The following is a 24,493-nucleotide window of genomic DNA, read 5'->3' as shown; positions in this document are numbered from 1 at the left end:
AACGGCGGCAGCTATAGGCATAGAAGTGGTGTCTAGGTATCGTAAAGTAGCCATGCGCTACGCAATGAAACCACCTATAGCGCCACCTGGTGGAAAACGGAGTTGGTATTTTTATTTCGAAAATGGAACGAGATAGAGAAAAAAAGTGAATTGCAAAGTTGTAGGACTTCATCAATTCAATACGAATCGACACCTTGCGTACAGAAATGCTATGATTAGAACGTGTAAAACTCACAAGGCTGCGGACGTGAAGCTATACCTCATGGAGACCTTCCTACAAAGTCATTGGGTATGGTGGCTGCGTGGAGTGGCCTCCATGTTCACCTGACCTGACCCCATTGGACTTATTTCTGTGAAGTCACATCAAACAGCAGGTGTATGCGACCCCTCCACCAACATTGCAGGCCCTACGACGATATATCACAGATTCTTCTGCAAATGTGTCACCTACCATATTGCACAACGTGCAGCAAGATACAGTATGTTGTCCAGAGTCCAGATGTACATTGCAGCTGACGGTGGCCACTTTGAGCATCAAAGTTAAATGAGCGCCATATGCGTTACCAGCATTCAATATTTTTGGGGGGTCATGGGTTTCATATCATAGCATTTCTGTATGCAAGGTGTCGATTCGTATTGAATTGATGATGCAACTTTGTAATTCATTATTTTTATCTCTCGTTACGTTTGAGATAAAAATGTTAACTCTGTTGGTTTCCACCAGGTGGCGCTATAGGTGGTTTCATTGCGCAACGCATGGCTACTTTACTATACCTAAACACCACTTCTATTCCTATAGCTGCCGCCGTTTCTCAAGTTAATTGCGGTGGACACACAATATTTTCCTTTCATTCTAAAAGGGAATTTGTTAGTAGAATCAACCCTGTTAAGTCATCTATATGGGCATGCAGGTCATAGAAACTTGAATAAAATGGTATATTGATAGCTGTGCTTTGATGTCTTGATGTCGCGCTCCCGGGGCTGCGGCGCCGCTCGTCACTGCGCTGCTTATCTCGGCGCCGCTCATCACTTACCGGCCCTGTCCCCGTGCACAACTGACCATGGCCGCCGCTCCCGCTCTCCTCCCTCAGCTTCCCCTGCATGTCCCGCTCGGCGGTTCCGGCGCCTCGCTGTGTCCCGGAACTCTGCTTCCAGCCTTCCTGCCTCATCTCCCCTGCGTCCTGCACGGTTCTCCAGCTCCCGAGTCTCGCACATGCGCACTAGGGCGCGGGCTCTTTCCTTCTCTTAAAGGGCCAGCGTCTCTAAAACAGGAAATGGCTGAATACAGATACAGGGTGTAATGCTGCCACCAGGGGGAGCCAGAGCTCCGCAGCAGAAAACACTACACAGAGCAATGAGAACCAGGAAGTGAATACACAGCGTTCTCATACACTACCTCACAGCACAGCTGAGAAGCAGAGCTGCAGGACATGCAAGGAATAGTCAGGCAGGCTGGGTCAAACACAGTACGGGCAGAAGCAGGACCGGAGGAACGAGCAGAAGCGGAGTCAAAGTCAGGCCAAGGTCAGTACCGGAGGAAGCAACCGAGTGGGGAAATAGGAGAGGGGACAGAGGACAGGAGGGACGACCAGGGGATGGAACACAGACAAGGGCATGGGGGCACAGGAACAGACAGATCAGGATATCACTCACAGGACCAGCAATCACAGGCAAAGCAGTGCTAAGCTTATAGCCGGCGCTGGTTCACTGGAAATGTCAGCTTTTAAGGCATCCAGGGTCCGGAAGTGAGGCCCGAGAGAAGACTCCGCTCCCTAGCCATGTGGACGGGGAGGTGAACCATGACACATGGTATATAAGACTTCCTTTCCATGTGGGCAGTGCCTGTTCAACGTGTACCAGTAGCCGTTTCTCTTGTGCTAGTGTTCAGGTCCCCTGTGTCTTGTGGCCAGGATTAACCCCGTCTCTGCCCGCAGATCCCTGCTGCCTGTGCGTATCCGGTCCTCTGGCTTTCCACGAGAATTCCCGGTGTCAGACTGTTGTGGATCCCGTCATCTTCCTCCAGCCTGTACTCATCACTGATCCTGGACTCCGCCCGGTACCGCCTGACTGCACCCTCGCTGGCCCCGGATTCCATTTGCCATCTCCAGTCGCCACCTGTACCCGGTTCTTCTCAGTCCACGTCTTTCCTTGGACCTGCCTCCATATCCTGTGTGGACATCTTCGGACGCTATCCCGCCACGCTCCCATGTCCCGGCTGCTGCGCATCTAGGCCTTCTGGGGAAATTGCCAGACAGTCCCTGTGTAGGGGTTCGCTCCTGGTGGTCTCCTTGGGGGAGTCCGGTGTGCGGTCCCGTGGATCCTCCTCTGCACCGAACATTACACTTATCCCAGATAAATCCACATTTTTCTTATTTGCAAATAAGCTGTTAAGATTTATAGGCTGTACATAGGTCTCCCTGATTGTCTGCCTCCAGAGGTTATTTTAAATGAAAGGGGGCAATACCAGTGTGAGACATGTAATGACTGACACTAAGCTCTTTTAATCACACACAGCTCTGCAGTAGGAAAGCAGAACTAACACAGCAAAGCATAGCGAACACAATATAGCAGAAGTTAACTTTGATTATAAACATTTCCAGCAGCACTTGACCTCTGTACTGCAGAACTGTGCCTGATTATAGCTAATACAGTACAACAGAATTGAAACTTGTCTCATTAAAATTACAACAAGCATATCTTTAGATGTCGTCTCAGAGCTGTCAGCTCTGCTGTACTGCCCTTCCCCCACACTGTCTGCTTTTGAGATGGAAGCTAAAGCACTATGAAAGGACTGAAGCTGCAAATGTTTTTGTAATGAGACAAAGTTCACATCTGTTCTGTGTTAGCTCTGCTGTACTGTATTAGTTCTGCTCTCACTGCAGAGCCGTGTGTGATTATGAGAGCTGCAAAGTGTCAGGCATTACATGGTTCACATAGGTGACACCCATTAGCTCTGGAGGAAGATTCTCGGAAGATCTATGCCCAGCCCACAGTTCATTTACGTATAAGAAAAATGTGGATTGCTCTGGAACAAGTAATCAGATTTCAGGTATCATTTTATTCAAGTTTCAATGACCTGCATAACCATATAAATGGCTTAGGACAGTTGATCCTAGAGACAAATTCTCTTTAACATGATAAAGGCTTGTCCTCTGTGTGAGCTCTTTGATGTTTAGCATAGTCAAGGTCCTTAAACAATGATTCACAAATTCTAAACATGTAAATCACATTTCCTCAGTATGAATTCTCAAATTTGTAAGAAGAATTATTTTATGATTAAAACATTCTCCACTTTCTGCACACGATAATCACTTCTTTCATGTGTGAATTTTCTGATGTTTAACAAAATTTGATTTATCTATAAAACATTTTTCACATTCTGAACATGAAAATGGCCTCTTCCCTGTGTGACTTCTCTCATGTGTAACAAGAGTTGATTTTCTTGTAAACCATCTCTAACATACTGAACATGAAAATGGCTTCTCCCCTGTGTGAATTCTCTGATGTGTAATTATTATTATTATTTATTATTATAGCGCCATCAATTCCATGGCGCTTTACATGTGAATAAGACTTGTTTTCTCATTAAAACATTTCCCACATTCTGAGCATTAAAATAACTCCTTCCCTGTGTGAATGCGCTCATGTTTAATGAGATTTGATTTATCTGCATAACATTTCCCACATTCTAAGCATGAAAATGGCTTCTCCCCTGTGTGAGTTCTCTGATGTTTAGCAAGATCAGATTTTGTAGAACAACGTCTTCCACATTCTGGACATGAAAATGGGTTCTCCCCTGTGTGAATTCTCTGATGTATAATAAGTTTGGATTTTTCTGTAAAACATTTTGCACATTCTGAACATGAAAATGGCTTCTCTCCTGTGTGAAGTCTCTGATGTATAATAAGTTTGGATTTATCTGCAAAACATTTCCCACATTCTGAACATGAAAATAATCCCTCCCCTGTGTGATATTTTTGATGTTTAACAAGAGCTGATTCATTTGTATAACATTTTCTACATTCTGAACAGGAAAATGTTTTTTCCCCTGTGTGACGTCTCTCATGTGTTACAAGAGTTGATTTCCTTGTAAAAGATTTCGCACATATTGAACATGAATATGGCTTTTCACCTGTGTGAATTCTCTGATGTCTAACAAGTTTAGATAAAAATGCAAAATATTTCCCACATTCTGAACATGAAAATAACTCCTCCCCTGTGTGATATTTTAGATGTTCAACTAGAGCTGATTCATCTGTATAACATTTTCCACATTCTGAACAGGAAAAGAACTTTTTCCCTGTGTGAATTATCTGATGCTTAACAAGTTTAGATTTCTCTATGAAACATTTCCCACATTCTGAACATGAAAATGGTTTTTCCCCTGTGTGACTTCTCTCATGTGTTACAAGAGTTGATTTCCTTGTAAAACATTTCACACATATTGAACATGAATATGGCTTTTCACCTGTGTGAATTCTCTGATGTCTAACAAGTTTACATTTATATGTAAAACATTTCCCACATTCTGAACATGTATGTAGCTTCTTTTTTTTGTAAACTCTCTGATGTTCACCATCTTTTCTGTTATTTTTGTTTTGTTTAATAGAATGTGATGATGATAGGAGCTGATGAAAATCATCAGATGATAGACTTTTGCTGTGTAGGACTGGAGCTATATCTGAGATTATGGCAGGTTCTTCATATGTATCTGTTGTGATTCCATAATCATCATCTTTGCAATTTGAAAATAACAGATAATTCTCTGAGCATCTGCTACAGTCATCTGTGAAAAATAAAACCAATTTTAGTATTTTTCAATAACGCATCAGTGAAACTACATTTATTCTGTTATTATATCTTTAGAACATATATTATCTTTATATACAGTATATATGCAGTTGTCCCCACATACAAGAGTGAAGAGGTTTGTAATTTTTATGATAGGTACAACTCTGACAGACAGAATAAACAAAAAGAAAAAAATTGTATGATTTTTAAATAATTAACTTGCATTTTATTGTATGAAATCAGCATTTGATCACCTACCAACCAGCAAGAATTCTGTCTCTCACAGACATGTTATTTTTTCTTTAAGAAGCGCCTATTCTGCACGCATTACCTCCTCTTCCTTGCACCTGTTTTAACTCATTTCTTGTATAAAAGACATCTCTCCATCCACACAATTAATCACAATTCAACCGCTCCACCATGGCCAAGACCAAAGAGCTGTCTAAGGCAACAACTGTTGGTGCAATTATTAGAAAATGGAAGAAATGCAAGATGACTGTCAATCTTATTCGGTCTGGGGTTCCATGCAAAATTTTGCCTTGTGGGGTAATTATAATTCTGAGAAAGGTCAGGAATCAGCCTAAAACTACACCGGAAGACCTGGTATATGATCTGAAGAGGGCTGATACCAGAGTCTCAAAGATTACCATTAGTAACACACTACGCAGTCATGGATTAAATTGCAGGGCACACAAAGTCCCCCTGTTGTTTGATATCAACTCCACTTGCCGTGTTTGGAGGAAGAAGGAGGATGAGTACAACCCCAAGAACACTGCTCCAATCGTGAAGCATGGGGGTGGAAGCATCAAACTTTGGGGGTGCTTTTCTGAGAAGGGGACCAGACGACTGCACCGTATTGGAGGGAAGAAGGATGGGTTCATGTATCACATGATTTTGGACAACCTCCTTCCCTCAGTAAGAGGATTGAAGATGGAACATGGTTGGGTCTTCCAGCATGACAATGACTGAAAACACACAGTCAGGGCAACTAAGGATTTTATTTAATCGTAAGTACATATACATTACCATCATATACGAATAAACACCGGACAATAAACAATAATTGAAAGTATAAAAATCAAAAGCAACAAAGGAGTGCCTCCATAAGAAGCAGTTCAAGGTCCTGGAGTGACCTAACCAGTCTCCAGGCCTGGACACAAAAGAAAATCTTTGGAAGAAGCTGAAACTCAATGTTGGCCAGTGACAGCCCCAAAACCTACAACATCTGGAGAAAATCTCTATGGAGGAGTGGACCAAAATCACTTCTGCAGTGTGTGCAAACCTGGTCAATAACTACAGGAAACATCTGACTTCTGTAATTGCAAACAAATGTTTCTCTATAAATTATTGAAGTTCTGTTTTTCTATTGTATCAAATACTTAGTTTATGCAATACAATGCAAATTAATTAGTTAAAAATTGAACAATGTGATTTTCTGGATTTTTTTTTATTCTCTCTGTTACAGTTGAAGTGTACCGACATTAATAATTACAGACCTCTCCATTCTGTGTAGGTAGGAAAACTTGCAAAATCAGCAGTGTATCAAATACTTATTTTCCCCACTATATATATATTGCTCTGCCTCAATAGGAGCAAAGCTCTGTATAGCGCACCGACTTAACTTCCAGGTTAATAGGTGTCATTGCATCATTGGACTTTGCTTTGAGCAAATATTGACCTAGTTAGTTGAGAGTGTTATTTAACTTCAAATTGTATATACGTTTTTTAAATAAATAAATAAATATATATATATATATATATATATATATATATATATATATATAAAAAATGTATATACAATTTGAAGTTAAATAACACTCTCAACTAACTAGGTCAATATTTGCTCAAAGCAAAGTCCAATGATGCACTGACACCTATTAACCTGGAAGTTAAGTCGGTGCGCTATACAGAGCATTGCTCCTATTGAGGCAGAGCAATGTGCGCCGGCACAAGATTCACAGCAATCTGTGGATGACATAGGATGTGTCATCCACATAAAACAAGCCAGGAGGAGAGCAGCTGCAGGGATTGAGGAGGAGCTGAGAAAAGAGAAAATGTTCCCATCTAAGCCGACCATGCCATATTGCAGAAATACTGTATACAGTGTGTCCACCCATATCCTGTCCACCGCCATTAACTTGAGAATGGCGGCAGCTATAGGCATAGAAGTGGTGTCTAGGTATAGTAAAGTAGCCATGTGCTATGCAATGAAACCACCTATAGCGCCACCTGGTGGAAAACAACAGAGTTAGCATTTTTATTTCGAAAAAGGAACGATTTTGAGAAAAAAAGTGAATTACAAAGTTTTAGGGCATCATCAATTCAATACGAATTGACACCTTGCATACAGAAATGCTATGATTAGACCGTGTAAAATGCACAAGGCTGCGGATGTGAAGCGATACCTCATGGACACCTTCCTACAAGTCATTGGGTATGGTGGCTGCGTGGAGTGGCCTGAATGCTCACCTGACCTGACCCCATTGGACTTCTTTCTGTGAGGTCACATCAAACAGCAGGTGTATGCGACCCCTCCACCAACATTGCAGGACCTACGACGACGTATCACAGATGCTTGGCAAACGTGTCACCTACCATATTGCACAACGTGCAGCAAGATACAGTATGCTGTCCAGATGTGCATTGCAGCTGACGGCGGCCACTTTGAGCATCAAAGTTAAATGAGCGCCATATGCGTGACCAGCATTCAATGTTTTTGGGGGGGTCAGGGGTTTCATATCATAGCATTTCTGTATGCAAGGTGTCGATTCGTATTGAATTGATGATGCCCTACAACTTTGTAATTCACTTTTTTTCTCTCTCTTGTTCCGTTTTCAAAATAAAAATACTAACTCCGTTGTTTTCCACCAGGTGGCGCTATAGGTGGTTTCATTGCGTAGCGCATGGCTACTTTACTATACCTAGACACCACTTCTATGCCTATAGCTGCCGCCGTTCTCAAGTTAATAGCGGTGGACAGGATATGGGTGGACACACTGTATAACATTGTTTGGCACGTAAAGGGGGAGTTCAGGGCTTAAATTATTTTTTTAAAATATATTGTGTTTAAAGGGTTTAACCCTCAACAGGGAGTCTGCTTTTTGTTAACCATCTCCTGAGAAGTCTTTCTTGCCTAATGTAGGGTCCCTTTATCTAAGATTTGTTGATACTTTGATTGTTTGAACCTCTTTTTCAAGTATCCTCGTTTGTTTTGTTTTTTTGTTTAAGGCCAGTTTCACACATCCTTCTTTTTGCCGGTTTCGCGGATCCGGCGCGCTCCCGTACAGTGAATACAGTACAATGACAGCGCTGTAACTTCCGGGTCACATGCGCCGGTCACATGACAGCACGTGACTGTCGCTTGTTGCGCTGTCATTGTACTGTATTCACTGTACGGGAGCGCGCCGGATCCGCGAAACCGGCAAAAAGAAGGATGTGTGAAACTGGCCTAAGTCTTCTATAGATATAGTGTGCAGGTTTTACTTATATTTTAGGAATTGATTAAAGCAAATATTTTTAATGGCTCATAATGGACACTTGTTTGGAGATTGTAGTGGTAATCTCCTCTGATGTTACTGTGTACTCAATAAAAATCCAGAAGATGACGTGGTGGTTAGACAATGCTGTTTAATCTCAACGTGTTTCCAAGTTGGACAAACTTCTTCATCAGGAGAACCAAAATAATATATTATTAATAACATTCTTATTATGGTTCTCTTGATGAAGTTTGTCTAAGTTCAAAACGCAATGAGATTAAACCGCATTGTCTAACCTCCACGTCGTCTTCTGGATTTTTATTGAGTACAGTTTCAGAAGAGCAGATTAATATTCCAATCCCCCAACATTTATTTGACATGACGGATTTGCCCAACCTGATGGTGCTGCAGAAGCAGCTGTTATTCTTTTTATTTCTCAGTTGTGGGTTATGCAACCCCAAAAAGGTGAGCAGCTATCATATCCCTCACCTATCTACCACTGTTTACCGGATAAGACCTTATTGTGCTACATGACAGCTCAGTCTTTCACTGGTGCCTGCACTTGAAGAACAATGCCAGAATCCACCCCTTTCTCAGTAGTTTACTCTTTTTCACTCAGTTTACTTTGTTTAAGAGCTGGGATGCAGAACCTCTTACCCTTACATGCAGTTATGTCCCCTGATGAATCTTTGCTGAAGAAATGCGTCGGGACGGAATTAGGGAGATTTTAGTGGTTCAGTAATGGGGTTAGCTGTGCTCTGCCCTTGTTAGGGCAGAAGCTGGTGGGGTGACAGGCTTTAATGAGTTCCCTAGAGATGTAAAGGGTCAGTGATGTCATGGACACCTGAGCACCCAAGGAGGCGCCGGCTCACCCCATACCTTACTAATCCGGTGAGAATGTTCCATATTATTCTTACATCTACTGCCAATGTGAACTATTGGGGTCACATGAGTTGTTGACTACTGTCAATATAAATTTGAGTTGATTATATTGTGTTTTTCTATTTATTTATTTATTTATACCCACGTGACCACTGTCCATTTAGGGATTTAGAAAAAACACTATGTTTTTTTGTTGTGTTTGGTTTTTTTTTGTTATACATCGGTGGCGTATCTCGGGTAGGCCATTTCTACTATTTGAGTGTATGGCCATTTTTTGATCTTTCTGATCCGCTGTATCTTTACAGCAGAGGGGATTTATATTACATACCTACTACTATAGGTTTTTAATAACTTTATTGAATTAAAGGTTGTATTTTAGCCTCTAATTTTTGCTTTTTTCACCCTTTCTCACTGTGGAAACAACAAAAACCCTCACTGTGGCCCTGATCCACTCCCACCTTGATTATTGTAATTTTCTATTGACCTCAACCTCACCAGACTTTCCTCTATCCAGCCCATCCTTAATGCAGCAGCCAGGGTCACCTATCTGCCTAAACATGTTTTTTTTTTTTCAATATTTGTGGGGTTTTTTTAAGTACATTTCATTCATTATATAAAACAAAAACTATACATGTTTGGTATCTACCTAATCGTCCTGACCTGGAGAATTATATTGCCAGGTCAGATTTATGATCAAATGAACTCTGCAAACAAAAACTCAAAAAACTATTTCCGAATTTTACTTTTTTTATCTATTTCGCCACACTTAGAATTTTTTTCCTGCCTACCATTACATCATATGATAAAATTGATAGTGTCCTTCATAAGTATAACTCATCCTGCAAAAAACATACTTTCATATGACTATATCTTCATAAAAATAAAAAGGTTATTGGCTGTGGTGAGGAGAGCCACCAATCAGTCAATAAATTGCACTGCAATCCTCGGGCAGTAGTAAGTCTGACTGAATCACTGATGTCAGCCCAGAGGGGTGGGCGGGATTATAGGTGAGGGAAGAGGGTGAATATTCATTTACCATTAACACGTTCCAATCACTGACACTAGCTTAGATGAGCGAGCGGGAAAGGGATGAATATTAATTTTCCATTAACTGGCTGGCATGTGACTATAAAATTTTGGGGCTTACAACAGCACAACGAAGCAATGAACACAATTACAAGTTACATATCCTGAAAGGGCAGCCAAAGCCGTGTTTCAGGAAACTATTATAGTTTGGTAGACAACTAGGTATTATTTTTGGAGTAGGGCTTATATTATAAACATACTCCAAAGAAACATGGTATTACAGCGCGTACTTACCTCATGTATCCTCTGACCCTCTTCTTTCAGTGCTGCCCTAATACCCCACTAATTTCCATACTCTTCCAGATGAACATGTGACTATTTCAGCCAATCACTGACCCCAGTAGTGACCTATGCATCTCTGTTGTGGCCAAACATTGAGAACAGCAATAACATGTCTGTACCGCAAGAGTAAAATATATGAAGATTAATCCCCATATTAACATTTTGTCTCTAAAACATAATGATTTAAAAATGGAGCAAAAATAAATGTTTGGGTTTTTTTTGTTTACATGTGAAATCTTTCTGTCTGTAAAATCCACATAAAAAAAACTCTGTGTCCTGATGACTATGGGATAGCAGGAAACAGGGTCTCCTACGCTGACTTCAAGCCAGGGAGCCCTAAGCTATCTCTAACCTTAGGGATATTCGTAATGGTGGAAAGGCCTGAGTCTCCTTCCTGGCCCTGCTCCTGACCTGTCCTGATACCCCTTACCCCAGGGAGGGACAGGACAGGAGTGAGTTAAAACCCTCAAAAATAAACAGATAGGGGAAACCAAAACTCTGTCATACAGCACGCACACACACAGAGGTATAAGACATTAAGGGATTAGGAGGAAAAGAAGGGCAGGGAGGAAGCCACAAGACAACAGTGGTACACATCAAAACTGCTCCAAGCAAAAAACAACACTTTTACTAGAAAGTCTGGGACACCAAAGCTCACAGACCAACACAGAAAGATGTCTAGCTGGCATGGGTAACAGATTTTATCCAGCATAAATAGGAGGGGAGCTGATGTGATCAAAAGAGTCTCACAAGCAGACTAGCAGAGATTGCTATGCTGCCTATTAATCAGCACTCAGCAGGTCAACGCTAGACTTTGCATTTGTTGATCCCTGACACCAGAGAAACCATTGGGTGGAGTGTCTGAATATACAATATAAACAGAGACCAACGCCGCCATGACAGTCAGCGAAGTTTGTGCAAAACTCTGTGCAACATTCTGTGTGAAGAAAGGCTAATAAAGGTCAAGACATAATTGTAGCAGCCAATGATTAAGTAGAATCTGTGACTTTTCTGAATTTAGTGATCACTACTCACGTGGGAAACACATACAGGGACTGAATTCATTCTTTACATACAAATAGTTATAGGCCGTGTGTATTTAGTCCTGTTTATTACCTGGTGATGTGAGGGGCTGGGGAACCTCCATCATGACGTCCTTGTACAGATCTTTGTGTTCTTCTAAATACTCCCACTCCTCCATGGAGAAATAGACAGTGACATCCTGACACCTTATAGGAACCTGATACATACAAAAATACCATCATCCCCTGATCCCTTCATAGCGTTACTGTATAATGTCCCAGCATTCCCAGCAGTGTCACCTCTCCAGTCAGCAGCTCAATCATCTTGTAGGCGAGTTCTAGGATCTTCTGGTCATTGATGTCCTCATGTATCAGGGGGTGCGGTGGAGGCCCCGTAATTGGGCTCAGGGGTTGTCTCCATCCCTCAGACACAGGGTCCTGACAGCGCTCACTAGAGGTCTTCTTCACTACTGTGTAATCCTGGTTATGGAGAGACACATTAATATATCTCACTACAGACATTTCCAGAGTCCTCACCTCTCCAGTTCTGTCCATCTGTTATTCCCATAGATAAGAATGATGTAATGTGACGTCATCAGAATCTCTCACCTCTCCAGTAATCCGGAAGAGGATCTCTAGGGTGAGGTGTAATATCCTCTCCGCCATCTTGTCCCTGTCCCTATCCATCCTTGATGTGTCAATCAGGAAAATTCTCTTACATAGAAGATCTCCACTGAGAGGATCCGATATTGTAGGGACCTGAATGGGGAGAAGATGATAATGTAACAGCATAAGCATTTGTGTAAGAAATCTCTGGAGCTGTTACTGGCTTCACATAATCACTATTTCCGTTTTGCCCTCGGTCATATACATTTAGTGGTTTTGTTAATTGGAAATTTTTGCTGAGATAGGCCTAATCATCAACTACAAGAAGAGGGAGGTGCTGAAGCCACCTAATTTTAGAGCACTGATGAGTCAATCAATACCAGCTAACCAGTTGGAGCCTACGAGGTTAGTGATAATTAACGATCCCCTCTCTGCATGCCATATATCACTGACAAGCAGTTGTATAATAATCGTCTGTGTCACATACAGTCATATGAAAAAGTTTGGGCACCCCTATTAATGTTAACGTTTTTTCTTTATAACAATTTGGGTTTTTGCAACAGCTATTTCAGTTTCATATATCTAATAACTGATGGACTGAGTAATATTTCTGGATTGAAATGAGGTTTATTGTACTAACAGAAAATGTGCAATCTGCATTTAAACAAAATTTGACAGGTGCAAAAGTATGGGCACCTCAACATAAAAGTGACATTAATATTTTGTAGATCCTCCTTTTGCAAAAATAACAGCCTCTAGTCGCTTCCTGTAGCTTTTAATGAGTTCCTGGATCCTGGATGAAGGAATATTTGACCATTCCTGTTTACAAAACAATTCCAGTTCAGTTAAGTTTGATGGTCGCCGAGCATGAACAGCACGCTTCAAATCATCCCACAGATTTTCAATGATATTCAGGTCTGGGGACTGGGATGGCCATTCCAGAACATTGTAATTGTTCCTCTGCATGAATGCCTGAGTAGATTTGGAGCGGTGTTTTGGATCATTATCTTGCTGAAATATCCATCCCCTGCGTAACTTCAACTTCGTCACTGATTCTTGCACATTGCACTGACGGGGTGCAGGACCCTAAGACAGGAAAGCGCTTCAAGCCAACCTGTTAACACTTGTACAGCAAAGGGGACCATCAAGGACCTTGCTGACCCTAAAGAATCTGACGAATCTGTAGCAAAGAGAGAGACGGGGACAGGACCAAAGACTCCATCCCCACAGGGTTCACGCTACCGTCAGGTGGACAATCCACAAACCGGGGACCCTCAGTGTTCCATACCACGGGGACCCACTTACCAGAGACAGGTGCAGGGGCAGAAGGTACCAGAACACCAGACTGGCACTGGGACGAAGGGGACCTGGAGGCGAAACCAGCTGGCCTCGGGCAACCAGTTAACACCCGAAAAGTGAGTAAACCAGTTGCACTGAATACCTGTCTGGACTACTTCTTCTGACGCCCACCGCACCATACACCCGATGGCGCATTACCATACTTGTGGAGGGACTACCATATTTGCTGTAATAACATCAGCCCCAGTAGAGACACTGCAGCGGCGGCTCCCTACCTTTAGCCGCAACACCACAAGTGGCGTCACAAATAACTTTATTCACAAATCCCCTGTAAATATCCCCATTACAAAAAAGGGCCCAGGGCACGGAACCGGGTGACGGCCACCATCGTGACATTCCCAATAGAGACACTGCCCGGAACCAAGTTCCCCATATATATGGGTGCTACAACAGCAGCTGGTGTCACTCACCCTACTTCTATCACTGCACCCTGATGATGATTTGTTTTAGTGAATGAGGTGGTAAGCACAAAAGGCAGTGGGGCAGTGATGAGAGAAGCTGCAGTCACTTCTCTCTGCCTCCATCACTGTCACCGTGATTTATTCAGGACTTCATTAGGGGATGGTGGTGACAGAAGCTGTGGTAAGTGCTGTCCCTTGATGATGTTTTATTTCTGTAACGATGATAGAAGCTACAAAGAAGTGAAAGCAGCTTCAGCCTCCTGTGATGTTAAGTTTGAGACTCCTGTGGCGCCTCTGAGGCTCTGGTCGCCACAGGGTATTGCACTTCAATTAAGGTGTGGTATCCATCTCAGGTAAGTGGGGAGGTTAATTACCGGTGTTCCACATCCACACACTACGTACAATTCAGGAGCCTTTTCACAGGATGGAATGGCTCAGGGTAGGCAGGGGGGTGGCCATCACAAGACATGGAACTTCCCTAGTCACTGAAGCCAGCCACTTGGGGGGCGGGATCCACTTGGGGTATAAAGAGGCGCAACACTCACACATAAGGTGTTCCGTCAGAAGAAATCCATCAGAGAAGACCAGTCAGAACCATAGTTCTGACAACACACCTTTGGACTTTCTTCTGGACCCGGGGACTGGAGCGGGAGCTTGGCCAGGGTACCTAACGGCGGAGGTGAACATCCTAGACCAGGGACATTCTCCTTCTCTCTCCCTTCAAAACACCGGTGGTGACCCCTTTTCTTTCCTGGGATTGACCGGAGCCCATGATGGCAGAGACCAGCACCTGGGTGCAGCTTACCATTCAGTGAGTAAAAGAACCTGGAACCGCAGTTGCCAACTCAGACTCTGATTAGCGATGCCATCGCCCTGCGCTCTGGTGCTCCCAAAGGACTGTCTTCCCACCGCCATCCAACCGGGGCCCATTCCCCTGTGGGGAACAATACCAGCCCGGCTGTCATAACACCTGCCCCAACGAGGAACCCTGCAGCGGCGGCCGCTCCTTGGCCGCATACCACAGGTGGCGTCACAAAAAACGTTCCTAAATACCCCGCTTTCCCCACCCTTTACTGCATGCCTCGGGGCAACGGAACCAGGCAAGGCCACCCATGACAATGCCGGATCCGACCCGAAAAGGCCCGGCGACGAGTAGGTTATTAGACTGCTCTGTGGGGCGCTACACTCCCCTTAAACGAAACGTCATATGAAGTAAAGTAAAAAAGCAGTTGGAATTAGCTGTATATGGAAAATTGTGGTTCATTGTATAATAAGACAAATTACATCAGGGGTTAGGGGTTAAAGATAGAAATTTATAAAGGACATTTCACTTATCAGACAACCCCTTTAAACTTCTGCAAAAGGACTTTTTCTTTCAGTTACTGATTTTCTCATTGTGAGTATGCTGAAGATTTAAAGTATTGATCAGAGACAAACATCACTAATCGGCATCTGTGCTCAAGTTTTTGTGCCATTTTTTTCTAAGTTGTAAAAAAAAACACATTAACAAATATGTAATAGTTTACTGAAATTGTTAGAATCAAAGAAAAACTATCAACAACATTACACATGAAGGAGTTTCAGGAATTGCTCTGATTACTAAATCCTCCCATTCTTATGTGGAGGCACGGAAAACGATTCAGTAGAGATGAGCCACCCCCCTAGCATTCGAGTTCGGTTCGGTTCGCCGAACGGAGGCTCCGTTCAACGAATATTCGACCAACTGTTCGACGAACCACTCGAACCCCATTGAAAACAATGGTAGGGAAACACAAACACATAAAAACACATAGAAAACACCTTCAAAGGTGTCCAAAAGGTGACAAACAACTCCCAAGACACCACAAACACATGGGAAAGTGACAAGGACATATACTCATGCGAAAACAAAAGAGCTGGACAAGTAAAAAGTAAAAGTAAAAAGAGGAGACACAGATATAGGCATGTCATGCCCTTCTAAAATCATGTAAAACACAGCAAGGGGACTCCAAGCAGAGTCTCCCTTTTTTCCAAACATTGGGCCACACACACACCACTTCAGTGGCATCACTTGTGCACCATTTGCAAACTGGATGTGTTGATTTGCATCAAGCACATTCAAAAATACGCCAGCCTTAACTGTCCCCAGGATGACACCGGGGTAGGTAGCAAAGTCCTTGCTGAACCATGACTTGTTCATCTTAGCTCATTGTTAAAAACACAGCAAGGGGACTCCAAGCAGAGTCTCCCTTTTTCCAAAAATTGGGCCACACACACCACTTCAGTGGCATCAGTTGTCCCCCAGTTGCAAACTTGACAGGTTGATTTGCATCAAGCACATTCCAAAATACGCCAGCCTTTACTCTCCCCAGGATGACACAGGGGTAGTAAAGTCCTTGCGGATCCATGACTTGTTCATCTTGATGAACGTTAGTCTGTCCACATTGTCACTGGACAGACACGTGCGCTTATCTGTCAGCACACACCCAGCAGCACTGAAGACACGTTCCGAGACAACGCTGGCTGCGGGACACGACAAGATCTCCAAGGCGTAAGTGGCGAGCTCAGGCCATTTTTGAAGATTTGAAGCCCAAAATTAGCAATGCTCCAGTTGCAAAGTCATGGCATCGATGTTCATTTGGAGATACTGCTGTGTCATCCTCTCCAACCGTTGACTATGTGTCAGACTTCTTGTCTCTTGTGGCCTTGCATTGGATGGTCTAAAAAAATTATGAAACGATTCCATAAAATTGCTGTTACCAGCACCAGATACGGTGTTGCTGGTACGGTTTGACTGATAATGACGAGACAGTCCCATGCTTGGCAAGTGACAACTGGGAGATTCACTCTGTGCACCACTGGTGTTTGATGGAAAAGCCGAGCTAAGATTGCGTAACAGCTTCTGCTGATACTCCTGCATACGTGCGTCCCTTTCTATGGCTGGAATTATTTCGCCAAATTTGGACTTATACCGGGGATCTAAGAGTGTGGCAACCCAGTAGTCATCATTACTTCTAATTCGGACAATCCGAGGGTCATGTTGTAGGTAGTGCAGCAAGAAGGCGCTCATGTGTCTTGCGCATCCCTGCGGACCAAGTCCTTGCTGTGTTTGTGGCGGCGAGGTGATAACCATGCTTCCTTCCTCTGACATCTCCCCCCAACCTCGAACAACCGAAATTTGACCAAGGTATCCCTCATCTGCTGAGTCTTCCATACCCATCGCCAGTTCGTCCTCTATTTCTTCCTGGGCTCCTGCACCTTCCTCAACAGTTTGGCTGCTACCATGCGCCCTTGTTAATCCCGCTCCCCCAACGTCCCATGCCTGCCGCCTTGGTGATGCAGAACGTCTGGACCTTGCAAATCTTGATAGCCCTTCCGCATATGAATCCTCCTGTACTTCCTCCCCTTCCTCTTGTCCCACTCCCTGACTCTGAATAGTGTTTAGAGTGTGCTCCAGCATGTAAATGACTGGAATTGTCATGCTGATAATGGCATTGTCAGCGCTAAACATATTCGTCGCCATGTCGAAACTGTGCAAAAGGTGCATAGGTCCTTGATCTGAGACCACTCCAGCGTGATCTGCCCCACCTCTACATCTCGTTGGCCCAGGCTATATGTCATAACGTATTGCACCAGGGCTTGGCGGTGCTGCCACAGTCGCTGCAACATGTGGAGAGTCGAATTCCAGCGTGTCGGCACATCGCATTTCAGGCAATGAATCGGAAGGCCGAAAAACTTCTGGAGCGATGCAAGTCAGTCAGCTGCGCCGGTTGAACGGCAGAAGTGAGCAGAGAGTGACCGTGCCCTGTGTAGAAGCCCATCTAGGCCGGGATACTGGCTTAAAAATTGCTGGACAACAAGATTCAGCAGGTGAGCCATACAAGGCACGTGTGTCACCTTGCCCTGGCGTAGGGCCGCACCCAGGTTTGCAGCATTGTCGCACACGGCCTTTCCAGGCTGCAGGTTGAGTGGAGACAACCATTTACTAAACTCGCTCTCCAGAGCTGACCACAACTCCCCAGCTGTGTGACTCTTATTTCCCAGACATTTCAAGGTAAAGACAAGAAAACTGCTGGTTTGTGAGGAAAGTGCAGGCAGAGACATGATATTGCCTTCATCCAAAGTTGGTGCTCTCGATGTCTGAGAGAGCTCTACAACAGCACCTGTTTCCCCTCCCAAAACAAGTGATGATGACCTGCCAAGCAAACTGCCTGTTGTGGTTAAAGAGGTGGAAGGTCTGCGTAGAAAAACATGTGTGACAGCTGTCCCCACAGTCATAGAGGATGAAGAGCGCGCGGATGCAGTTGAAGGGGCAGACGGTGGTTGGCCCGCTCCGCTAGGCCGCATTGTAGCACAGTGAGCTTCCCACTGGGACTTATGCTTGTTATTCATGTGACGGTTCATGGAAGAAGTTGTCAAACTAGTGAGTTTTTGGCCTCTACTTACAGATTGTCGACAAAGCCTACAGATCACATGAGTTGGGCGATCCTTTGCGATGTCAAAAAAGGACCAGGCAATGCAACTATTAGAGCCCATGCGACCTGCAAAGCCACCCTGACTTGTGCTCAGAGGCAGAGTTGTGACTGAGAATGCAGTTGTTGACGTGCTTCCAGTACTCCGTCTTTGTCCAGGAAGGCGCAAGCTTACCTCGTCGTCAGTCTCATCCTCCTCCACTGCCTCTGCTGACCTCCTCAAGTGCCTGACTGTGGGTTGACAGTAAGTGGGATCTAGAACTTCATCATCAACCGTTGTGTTTGCACTCCCCTCGCCCTCGACCTAACTTCTTCCTGCCCTGACTGAATAGTTAAGTTGTCATTCCAATCAGGTATCTGAGTCTCATCGTCATCAGTATGTTCCTCATTGTCTCCACCAAGGGGTGTTACAGTTTGTGAATGAGGGTCTACATTATGCTCAGAAACTTGGTCATCAGGGCCTGAATCAGACTCACAAAGCTTCTGGGCATCACTGCAGACCATTTCCTGGTCTGTACCCACTGTAGCTTGGGAGCAGACCTCTGATTCCCAGGCTGTAGTGTGACTGAACAGCTCTGCAGACTCACCCGTCTCTGTTACAACATACTCTGCAGGGCGGGTGGAGACTTGAGAGCTGGGAGAAAGCAAGTGCGATTGCGATGACAACTCAGAGGACTGTTGTTTTTTGGATGTTGAAGTTGAGGTGGAGGAGAGGCCACTTGTTGGAGCACTTGAGATCCATTCAAGCATGTTCTTATTTTGTGCATCATCTACCTTTGTTACAGAAGTTCGGTTCCGTAAAAAAGGGAGTACATCAGATTGTCCACGGAAAGTAGTAGACATCTTACTTTTGCTTGAAGATGATGGCCTTTCTTCAGCAGATGTTACTGTAGCTTTACCACCTCCCCCACGGACACACACTTTTTTTTCCCTTTCCAACACGCCTGTTCCCCTTTCCACCAGCATCTGTCCTTTTGCCACTCATTTTATTTGTGACCAGATTGGACACTTAAAATGTCGTAGCAAAAATGGAGAGGTGGTGTACAATGCAGAGGTGGTCTACCTTTATTGACAGCTGAAGAACCAACACTGACTATCCCTGACAATGCAACTATGGCCCTAAAACTGGCAGCACTGTTTGCTAGAAAAATTGCCTACCAAAAATGGGCAGGTGTGTAGAATGTAGAGGTGGTGTACCTTGCGTGGCACCAGAGGAACACTAAGTTAGTATCCCAGACACTTTTAGTATGCCACTAAGTGTCAGCACTGTTTGCTATAAAAATTGCGTAGCAAAAATGGGAAGGTGTGTAGAATGCAGAGGTGGTGTACTTTGCGTGGCACCAGAGGAACACTAAGTTAGTATCCCAGACACTTTTAGTATGCCACTAAGTGTCAGCACTGTTTGCTATAAAAATGGCGTAGCAAAAATGGGCAGGTGTGTAGAATGCAGAGGTGGTGTACCTTGCGTGGCACCAGAGGAACACTAAGTTAGTATCCCAGACACTTTTAGTATGCCACTAAGTGTCAGCACTGTTTGCTATAAAAATTGCGAAGCAAAAATGGGCAGGTGTGTAGAATGCAGAGGTGGTGTACCTTGCGCGGCACCAGAGGAACACACAGTTAGTATCCCAGATACTTTTAGTATGCCACTAAGTGTCAGCACTGTTTGCTATAAAAATTGCGTAGCAAAAATGGGCAGGTGTGTAGAATGCAGAGGTGGTGTAGGTAGCAGGACAGCAAAGGAAGCCTCAGTTTCTATCCCTGTCAATGAAAAAAATGCAGCAAGGAATTGCCTGAGGTGATGTAGCCAGACGCTGTTATCTAAAGCCCTGCACAGCGTTGGCACGGACCTGCCTAGCAACAATGACTATGAATGGCTGTAATGCAGCCCTGAAAAGGGCTGAAATTACAAGTAGTCCCTAATCCCTAAAGCGCTGTGTAGATTGCACTGTATGTTTATAGCGCACACAGCAGCAGCAGCGGGAGCAGTGACTGTCACCCACCCGCAGCAGAGAGATAATGGCGGCGACGGGGAAAATGGCCGGGTCTTATAGGGCAAGGACATGTGACATGCACAGTCTATGACACATGCCCTTGCTTGTCTGGCAAAAATCCACTTTGCTGTTTGTGTGTGTCTGTGATTTGCTGACAGCCTGGCCCTCCCCACTGTACGCGCAATTTGAAAAAAAAAAAGAATGGCGATCGGCATTCTTTCAGCACTCAGCAGCAGCACTGATCTAAACCCCATCCCCCCCGCACACTATACGCTGCGTTTTGCTAATATCATGATTCAGAGTGACTCACACTATTACAGTGAGAAGCCAGCTAGTAACTAGCTACCCTTATTGTTGATCGAACCGTTCTCGAACGTAACTCGAACTACCGAACTTTTACCAAATCGTTTGAGTTCGTCGAACGACTCAAACACCCCCCAAAACCACTCGAACATGAAATTGGCGAATCTCGAACATCGCTCATCTCTACTATTCAGTAGATTATCTGCTGCTCTCTGGGTTCACGAGTCTAATTTACACACTGAAAGATTTGATCTTGAGAGACTGGTGTTTCTAATAAACTGGCCATTCCAAGTATAATACTGGTGAATAAAACAAGACTGAACACAAGACCTTCACAGCTGTCTACACATCATAGGGTGATTTCATTTCAACTTCTCTCCATTTACCTGATCATCCTGAGGAACATTGGGATTTTCTTGTTTACAGTCCTGTGGAAGAAGAGGACGGGGACATCTCTCTGGTGTTTTCCTCTTACTGGATAGAACTGGAGGAAACACATACAGGGACTGAATTCATTGTTTACATACAGATAATTATAGGCTGTGTGTATTTAGTCCTGTCTATTACCTGGTGATGTGAGGAGCTGGGGAAGTTCCATCATGACGTTCTTGTACAGATCTTTGTGTCCTTCTAAATACTCCCACTCCTCCATGGAGAAATAGATGGTGACATCCTGACACCTTATAGGAACCTGACACATACAATGATACCGTCATCCCCCGATCCCTTCATAGCGTTACTGTATAATGTCCCAGCATTCCCAGCAGTGTCACCTCTCCAGTCAGCAGCTCAATCATCTTGTAGGTGAGTTCTAGGATCTTCTGGTCATTGATGTCCTCATGTATAAGGGGGTGTGGTGGAGGCCCTGTGATTGGGTTCAGGGGTCTTCCCCATCCCTCAGACACAGGGTCCTGACAGCGCTCACTAGAGGTCTTCTTCACTACTGTGTAATCCTGGTTATGGAGAGACACATTAATAAACCTCACTACAGACATTTCCAGAGTCCTCACCTCTCCAGTTCTGTCCATCTGTTATTCCCATAGATAAGAATGATGTAATGTGACGTCATCAGAATCTCTCACCTCTCCAGTAAGCCGGAAGAGGATCTCTAGGGTGAGGTGTAATATCCTCTCCACCATCTTGTCCCTGTCCCTATCCATCCTTTATGGGTCACTCAGGAAAATTCTCTTATATAGAGGATGTGAGAGGATTCGATATTGTCAGGACCTGAATGGGGAGAAGATGACAATGTAACATCATTAAGATCCCATGTAATATCTTTGGAGCTGTTACCGGCTTCACATGATCACTACATCCAGTCCTGCCCCCGGTATAACACACAATCCAACTATAGTCACACACAGAGATTTATCACAGAATATCTCCAATCCAGCAACAAAGACACAAAACTAACCTACAAGGAAAATCTAAAATATCTGAATTAATAAAAATGTCATAAAAAGAGACAAAGTTGTAAACTTGTATTGAGTTGATAATGCCCTACAAATTTTAATTCACTTTTTTTCTCTATCTCGTTCCGTTTGAGATAAAAATGCTAACTCCGTTGTTTTCCACCAGGTGGCGCTATAGGTGGTTTAATTGTGTAGCGCATGGCTACTTTACTATACCTAGACACCACTTCTATGCCTATAGCTGCCGCCGTTCTCAAGTTAATGACGGTGGACAGGACCAGGACATGGGTGGACACACTGATATATATTTATACATAATATATATATATATATATATATATATATATATATATATATATATATATATATTTTTATTTTTTTTTATTAGAATCATTACTTCTTTTGCCCTAGTTACCAATTAAAAAAATGTACATATTTGTTATCAGTGACCTAAAAGAGTCTGATCTATTAAATTATTAAATTTATTAAAATATAAAATAGCTGTGTTTTTCAGATTATAAGACGTACTTTTCCTCCCAAAACCTATCCAAATATGTAAATGACCCCAAAAGTCCAAATATGACTACCCACATTCGTCTCAATATATAAGAACAGATTGGGAGTCAGATATCTTAGGACTTTTGGGACATATAACAAATCACATATAATAGCGGCTACATATAAAATACACACAGTGTACAAATATTACTTAAATCATGGCTAAATAACAGTCCATATGATGATGGTATTAAGTAAAGAAAAAATGTCCGAAAATGGAAGTTCAGACCAATGGAGATTATATATTCAGTCCTCTGTGCAATATGTCCGCCACAGGATAAAGAAATTCTGCCTCGACGCGTTTCCCCATAACAGTTCATCAGGAGGCTATAGAAATAAATATGATCTATCAGGGAACATATACATATAAATATAACAATAAAAACCACCACAAACACTGTGACACTAAATACAACAAATACATTTATCACAAAACGTTCCCAAGACTTGCCTTGTATACCTTCACTAATTGAAAAATCATCAGCTGAAACATATTTAATTTTTACCGATATTAGGAGATGGGGAGCGCCATCTTGGTAACCTTGCGCATGTGCACATATCATCTATGGTATAATAGATAGACCCAAATACTTAAAAAAAATGCCCTAAAGACGCCATATTAGAACACCCTGCGCATGCGCCCCAAAACGGTATCGCAAGGTGTATGGGTAAACTGCAACCCGCCCACAAGAAATGTCAGTGGACCGAACTTGTGGTCACATGATAACTTGTTTGCAGTCCTCCTAGGGATGCACCGCTGCGCATAACAATAGAGTACCTCAAGACACGCCACAATGTATACATAAGCATATTGGCATTTTAAATATGGCTACCAGATGAGGCTCTTTTCAAACAAAACTCCTTAGCAAAAGAGACATATATAATGTAAAATAGAGCTTACAAACCAAATTCAAAATATATAAGGAGTATAGTATGTTAGAAGTCAAATGGCAATAACTACAGGTATATATGAATAGCTCATTATATTAACCCCTTACAACAGGAGGGAACAAAAAGATGCAAACAGATGACCCCCATAAATATGGGCAGTCCCTAAAACAGGGAAATTAGCTATGAAGCATGGATAAATCAGGAAATTAATAAGACAGGTATCACCCAGTCAGCTACGAAGGGAGGAAACAAATGAAGGATAGCTGTTGATTACGGCCCCTGGGAGTCATTGACCCCATCCTAAATATCTACCCTGCTTCCTTCTGGAGCAGTCGTTTATCAAAATCCCCCCCCTCTCACATTCGGTTTAACAAGCTCCACCATGGAAAATTGAATTTGTTTTAAATCACCCGAATGTACACAATTCATGTGTCTGGCTATAGGGGTATCTCTTCCATTTTGATTATCTGATAGGAAACGGGTGGGTAAGCACCTACGTTCATGTAAAGTTTTTCCTATATCGTACAGGGGACACGTACATGTGACCCCATACACAACTCCCGAGGTCCTATAATTGCCAAAGTCCCTTAAAAAGAAGACCCTACCCCTTGCTGAACTTCTAAATGACTTACATTGTTCCATATATTCACAGTTACTGCAGTCCCCACACCTGAATGATCAGCATGTACGCCTCTCAAGCCACATACCGGTTGGACACGGACCCTGATACAAACTATGCAGCAACCTATCAACTATAGTCCGTCTGTTACGGAGGGGACGATTGAATATAAAATAATATATCAATCGTCGCCCCAAGTTCGCCGGGCAGTTATTAAAGTCACTAAGGACAGGAGGGCGAAATACAGCAACTCAGGAGACCACAAAGGAAACGAAGGAGATGTTGTAACTTGTATGTGTAGTGTGACGCTCTGACAGGTCAGGTAGTCACACATAGACCCCCGCATAACACCTTCCCTCA

General features: G+C 43.4%; 1 protein-coding gene across 1 annotated transcript; it reads right to left on the bottom strand.

Annotated features, from left to right (window-relative positions):
• Window positions 1–807: 807 nt before the first annotated feature.
• On the bottom strand, window positions 808–22,932 carry LOC142312035 (uncharacterized). The gene is made up of 9 exons (XM_075350905.1): window positions 22,853–22,932; window positions 21,736–21,880; window positions 21,427–21,606; window positions 21,221–21,344; window positions 21,040–21,137; window positions 12,149–12,298; window positions 11,840–12,019; window positions 11,634–11,757; window positions 808–4,786 (listed from the first exon to the last, which is right to left on the bottom strand). The coding sequence occupies exons 2-9, from the start codon at window positions 21,811–21,813 to the stop codon at window positions 3,612–3,614; spliced, it is 2,109 nt and encodes a 702-aa protein (XP_075207020.1). The 5' UTR covers window positions 21,814–21,880; window positions 22,853–22,932; the 3' UTR covers window positions 808–3,611.
• Between the last annotated feature and the right edge of the window lie 1,561 nt (window positions 22,933–24,493).

Source organism: Anomaloglossus baeobatrachus, chromosome 5 (assembly GCF_048569485.1).
Source record: "Anomaloglossus baeobatrachus isolate aAnoBae1 chromosome 5, aAnoBae1.hap1, whole genome shotgun sequence".
In the NCBI taxonomy this organism is placed as follows: domain Eukaryota; kingdom Metazoa; phylum Chordata; class Amphibia; order Anura; family Aromobatidae; genus Anomaloglossus; species Anomaloglossus baeobatrachus.
The sequence above is the reverse complement of the archived record's forward strand: the minus strand, read 5'-3'. Positions and strand labels throughout refer to the sequence as shown.